General features: G+C 41.9%; 1 protein-coding gene across 2 annotated transcripts; it reads right to left on the bottom strand.

Moving 5' to 3' along the window:
- Positions 1-571: 571 nt before the first annotated feature.
- On the bottom strand, positions 572-4603 carry LOC123079417 (F-box/FBD/LRR-repeat protein At2g26030). 2 transcript variants are annotated; one of them, XM_044502187.1, is made up of 4 exons: positions 4446-4603; positions 2807-3623; positions 1211-1252; positions 572-1116 (listed from the first exon to the last, which is right to left on the bottom strand). In XM_044502187.1, the coding sequence occupies exons 2-4, from the start codon at positions 3578-3580 to the stop codon at positions 778-780; spliced, it is 1155 nt and encodes a 384-aa protein (XP_044358122.1). In that variant the 5' UTR covers positions 3581-3623; positions 4446-4603; the 3' UTR covers positions 572-777. The 2 variants fall into 2 exon arrangements, with proteins under 2 accessions (XP_044358122.1, XP_044358121.1); XM_044502186.1 differs by having other exon boundaries at positions 1211-1366.
- Between the last annotated feature and the right edge of the window lie 376 nt (positions 4604-4979).

Genomic DNA, 4979 nt, shown 5'->3' on the forward strand with positions numbered 1-4979 from the left:
GCCTCTCGGAAAGGGAAAAAATACGCGTTTTCTGTTTTTTTTCTTTCGCGAGAGTCACGGTTTTGCTTTCGCGAGAGGCACGGTTGTGCTTTCGCGAGAGTCACGGTCGTGCCTCTCGGAAACGAAAAAAAAACGTGTTTTCTGTTTTTCTTTTCCTTCCACGAGAGTCACGGTTTTGCTTTCACGAGAGGCACGGTTGTGATTTCGCGAGAGGCACGGGCGTGCCTCTTTCGGAAAGGGAAAAAACCGTGCTCCCGGTTCGGTTTTTTCGCCATGTTTTTTGTCTTTTTTTTAAAAAAAAAAGTTCGACAAAACCTATCAACATGGGATCTAGTTTTGAAGATCTCGACGCGAGAAATCCAAAACGGTTCGAGATTTGGACGCATGGTTTAAGAGATAAAACGTTTTGAATAAACGGATCTACGAAAAAAAGTGAAAACTCCCAGGTTGCGACAAATGGCGCGCTGCATGCGCGCCACTTGTCACGACCTGGGAAAGTGATGTGTTCTTTGCAACGAGTACTCCTTAATTAGTGATTTCGCATAGACCAAACGTCCGCCTCCACTACACATCTTTAATACAACTATATAGATAAGATTTGCTGCTCCGTAATCCAGCATTCACCAAGTTTCAGACCATAATGATAAAAGGAAGGATCCAAATGAAGGTCTCATGCAGAACAAAAGGGAAACTAATGGTTGGGTAAATCTTAACCCTACAGAGCTCTAGAGATCATCATGGTCAGATTCATTGCTGCCACTGCCAAAGCCACACTCTTCAAAAGTCATCAGGATCATACTCGTCACCGCTAGGATCATCAGGGTTACTCTGTTCGTCGGAGTCATCATCTTCCCAGTCTGGATTTTTCTTCGCCCTCTTCTTCTTTGGACGCTCCTCTTCGGCGCGTGCCTCCTCAGCAAAGGCCCTCTTTTTGATATCTTCGTAGGAAGTTACACTTATCTTGTCCGAACTGATACCATTCGCTACCAGGACATCCACCAGCTTGTCAATTCCATCGTCACCCTCTGAATACTGTATGGTGACACTTTTAAGGAGTGGACACTGGAAGGTCATTCCATCAGTAGGCATGCCTTCTGTTTCTTCTGCTTCGTCAAGCTAGAGACAAACAGGAAGAGAGAAATAAAAAGGTCCTACATGTTAGCGAACCTTTTCAAAAAAAATCAATTCGATAATATTACGCGCAGCGTACCTGTTTATGCATCAGAGTGAGCTCTTCTAGTCTTGGTGAAAGCTGGAGGAAGCGAAGCAAAACGTAGAAGTCCTTGGTCAAGTGCCATTCACCAATTTCAAGAGTTACAAGGTTCTCAAACACTGAACATGTAGGCAGCTCATTTTCCAACATAACCTTGATTAAGTGAATAGGCAAGCGAGTTATAACTATTCCGAAGCAGAAACAAGCATGATAATGTATAATAATTGAACAAAAATGGGAAAAGACCAAATGACCATTGCCACACAAGACATCATGAAAATGTAGCACTACCACTACAAGACTTTCGCACCACAGTTGACAACTAATGTTGAAAGCTATAAGAAGCCAACAGACAAAATGTCTCACTATGAAAACAAACAAATGAAACATTGCCCAATGTTTCTACAATAGCTGCACCTTGAACTTATCAAACACAATCTCTAAAGTTCATGTTTTTTCTGCCATTTGCTTATGCACAGCAAATCAGTAAGTGCTTAAAATATCCATATCAAACAGAATGACGTTGATATCTTAGCTTTCATATTCTGAATGTTTCCTTCATATCTGATGCACTTTTACTAAAATTGAAAGTTTGCTCTGTTCTAGTGTAAACGACTGGTAGAAGAAAAGTAAATCACAAAACAGATCAGTATAGAAAAATATTATGAATCCAACAGTTGTTTGTTAGAACTTAGACCAACATGAATTATCAGAACTAGTTCAGCATTAATGGATAAACTCATGGTCTCGTATATATTGCTTTGCACATTCACATCCATTTCAGCAGCAAAAAATTTAAAAAGGGTACACACACAACATTAAGCCTACCACGCTAGAATTAAACTTCAATAAACATAACTTGCGACGAACCTCCTAGAAAGGAAACAGAGAACTTCTGATTTCAAATACACCTCAGTAAATGACCATGACTGCGCACCGGCAATGTAAAGGCAACCAATATTCAATCATCACCGATCTCAACAAACATAACACATGAAGAGCCTTTAAGAAAGAAAACTAAAAGCTATTGATCTCAAATAGACAAATACGCCTTGAAATAGGGCAAAATCCATTGCTGCACTTTGAAAATGTAAGGGCACCAATATTCAATCCATCAGGGTAGGAAAATTAAGCAATACATGTGATACACAAGTTTATCTTGCAGGCATTTCCCTATATATATATCTTAATATCTTCAGAACATCATCAGCAAAAAAGTCAAATAACCAATATTGAGAACTTACAAGAGGTAAATTAAGCAAAGCATGAAAAAAATGTACATTGACAAATTAGTCAATCACATTATATTTGCCTTTTAGTTGCAGCAGAAGTGTTTAACTTTTAAGTAAAACCACTTTATTGACTTCCATTTTGCTTTCTGGAAATATGGCAATACACGTGCTGACATGCTACTATCAACTACAAGCAACAGCAACCACGCGCCACAGCTCTAGATACAGAGCAGAGAGCATATAGTTTTATTAATCCCTTTTCTATATAGAATTTATGACAAAAGAGAATTCATATTTTCGCAAGAAAACAAAGTAGAAAAATACCAAACAGAACAACAGGCCTGTCTTCTGATAAGCATACCTTTATGTCACAACCAAATAGTGCAAGTTTTTTGGCATGCACAAGAACTCCTGTAAACCTAGATTCACCACCAAATGTACGCCCACAAGTATCTATGTGTGCACTCTCTAGCGATGGCTGGTCTCTCCAAACAATATCTTCCAGTGAAAAACCGGTGCACTCAAAGCTAATGAGATTAGGAGCAGAAATTGTCATTCTATCCGGTCCATACATGGAACCATCAATGGTTAGCCTTCTTAGCGCTTTTGATTTTATGTGCTCAAGACACACTGCAGAGTCTATCAGATGCAAGTCTTCTAGGCCAGGGCTCCGGGCAATGAAACTCTCCAGAGGAAGCTCATGCACTTCCACATCGCGTAGAGTCAGTTTTCTAAGAGAAGGAAGCTTGATTATGTCAGGCAGCACAAGTCCCTTATGCTCATAATCTCGAAAAGGAGCTCCACTCCACTGCAAATTTAGATCCTCAAGTGAGCGGCAGGTGAAAATGCCAGGAGGTAAATTAGTCTTATCATACATGCAAAGCTCCACGTCAAGCACTTTAACTTTATGATTCACAGCGTAGCGAATCCACTTTCTGACATCATTGCAGTTCAGGGGAACATGAGGATCCCAATGCAGACGGAATGTGTGCAAGTCAACATTACGACAGGCGAGCAATAGGTTGTCAACGTAACGAGCAAATTTTTCGACCTTCCAACGCCCAAAGTCTCTGTAATCAAGGTGTATGATCTGATCACTGTCACCTCTCATGGCCTTCTTATCACCTGACTTCATAGCAACCCTGCCTCAGATTCCTTAACCACAAAGGCTAGAAAACCTGCCATATATATACACATTCCACGATTAATACATCAAGTAATGAGGCCCCAGCAGAGAAGTTCAGTTATCTCAAGAGTGTCCATGTTACCATGCTACATCAATAGTATGAAGGTTTTATTTGTTTAGTGGACTCTTCACACTAAGTATTGCAAGTCTTGGTTAGTGCTCATAATTGTTGTGACTTGAGCATCAAACTGGGGGTCATGGAGCAGAACGGTTGCCGCCACCCTGGGTAATCGACCAACCGAAAAATGCGTACCACAGTAGGGCATCAAAATATTTATTGACAAGTAAGAAATCTTGCTTGGCATTGAGCATATCCCTAGTCGGCTATGGGCACAGATCCAGAACATGACACTTTCTGTAATACTACGCCAGTAAGGAGAGCACCTAAAAATTTGAGAAAATGTAATTGAAAAAGGAGACCGTCACTAATGCAGTAATGCTTGGTCTAAAGGACCACCATCATCGTAGGATGGGTTTGGTCTGGTCAATCATAGTTTATGAGTGTAACGGGAAACCATTTTTTATTACTTTTGGGCAGGACTAATCTGGGCACTGACAGTCTGACACACACACCCTAAGCGGTTTGGCAAGCAGGCGCGCATAGATTTTCAGTGAACCTGCAAAACTATTATATGGATTCCAAAGGGAAAACGGGTGTCTTTACAAAGAGAGATATCTTGGTCTCATCCGAGAAGCTTGAGCGCGCAAAGTACAACAAACGGGGGGTGAAATGAGAGCAAGAACCAGATCTGGGATGGTACCAATGTATGCTTATGCTTATACAATAAAATGCAAGAAGAAGCTGTGTTCTCACCGGCGAGGAAGAGGAGCACTCTCGCTGAATGTCCAGCACGGTAGCCAACCGCACCCGCGAGGTTTCCTAGGGTTGAAGGCGAGGCACTTTGAGTTCTGAGTTTGGATTTGGCTTGCCCCCCAACCGGCCGACCGGGATGGAGTAAAGCTACATCCCCACCAACGGAGGGACCGAGGGTGCCCCCGCCAAACTTGGCCTGGGCCGGCACGGTCTAAATGGGCCTAATACATGGGTCGTGCTGGACACAGCAAGGAAACAGGCCGGCCCACCAGCATGTTTAGCCCACCGGCCCGCCTGATTTTTGGGCTGTTTTGGGGGTTAATGTACTTACGACCTCCACTTTGCAAAAGTACTACAATTCTCGCCACACTTGGGAATTATCAACCCCTCAAAAAAAACTTGGGAATTATCACTAACCATACCGTCATTAACCACCAAAAGAGGAGATTGAAATGACAACCTATAATGAGGGTTTTGATGTTAATGACAATGATGGTTAGATGATTAACTATGCTTCAAGCGTGCTCTCAGTAT

Source organism: Triticum aestivum, chromosome 3D (genome assembly GCF_018294505.1).
Source record: "Triticum aestivum cultivar Chinese Spring chromosome 3D, IWGSC CS RefSeq v2.1, whole genome shotgun sequence".
Classification (NCBI taxonomy): Eukaryota; Viridiplantae; Streptophyta; class Magnoliopsida; order Poales; family Poaceae; genus Triticum; species Triticum aestivum.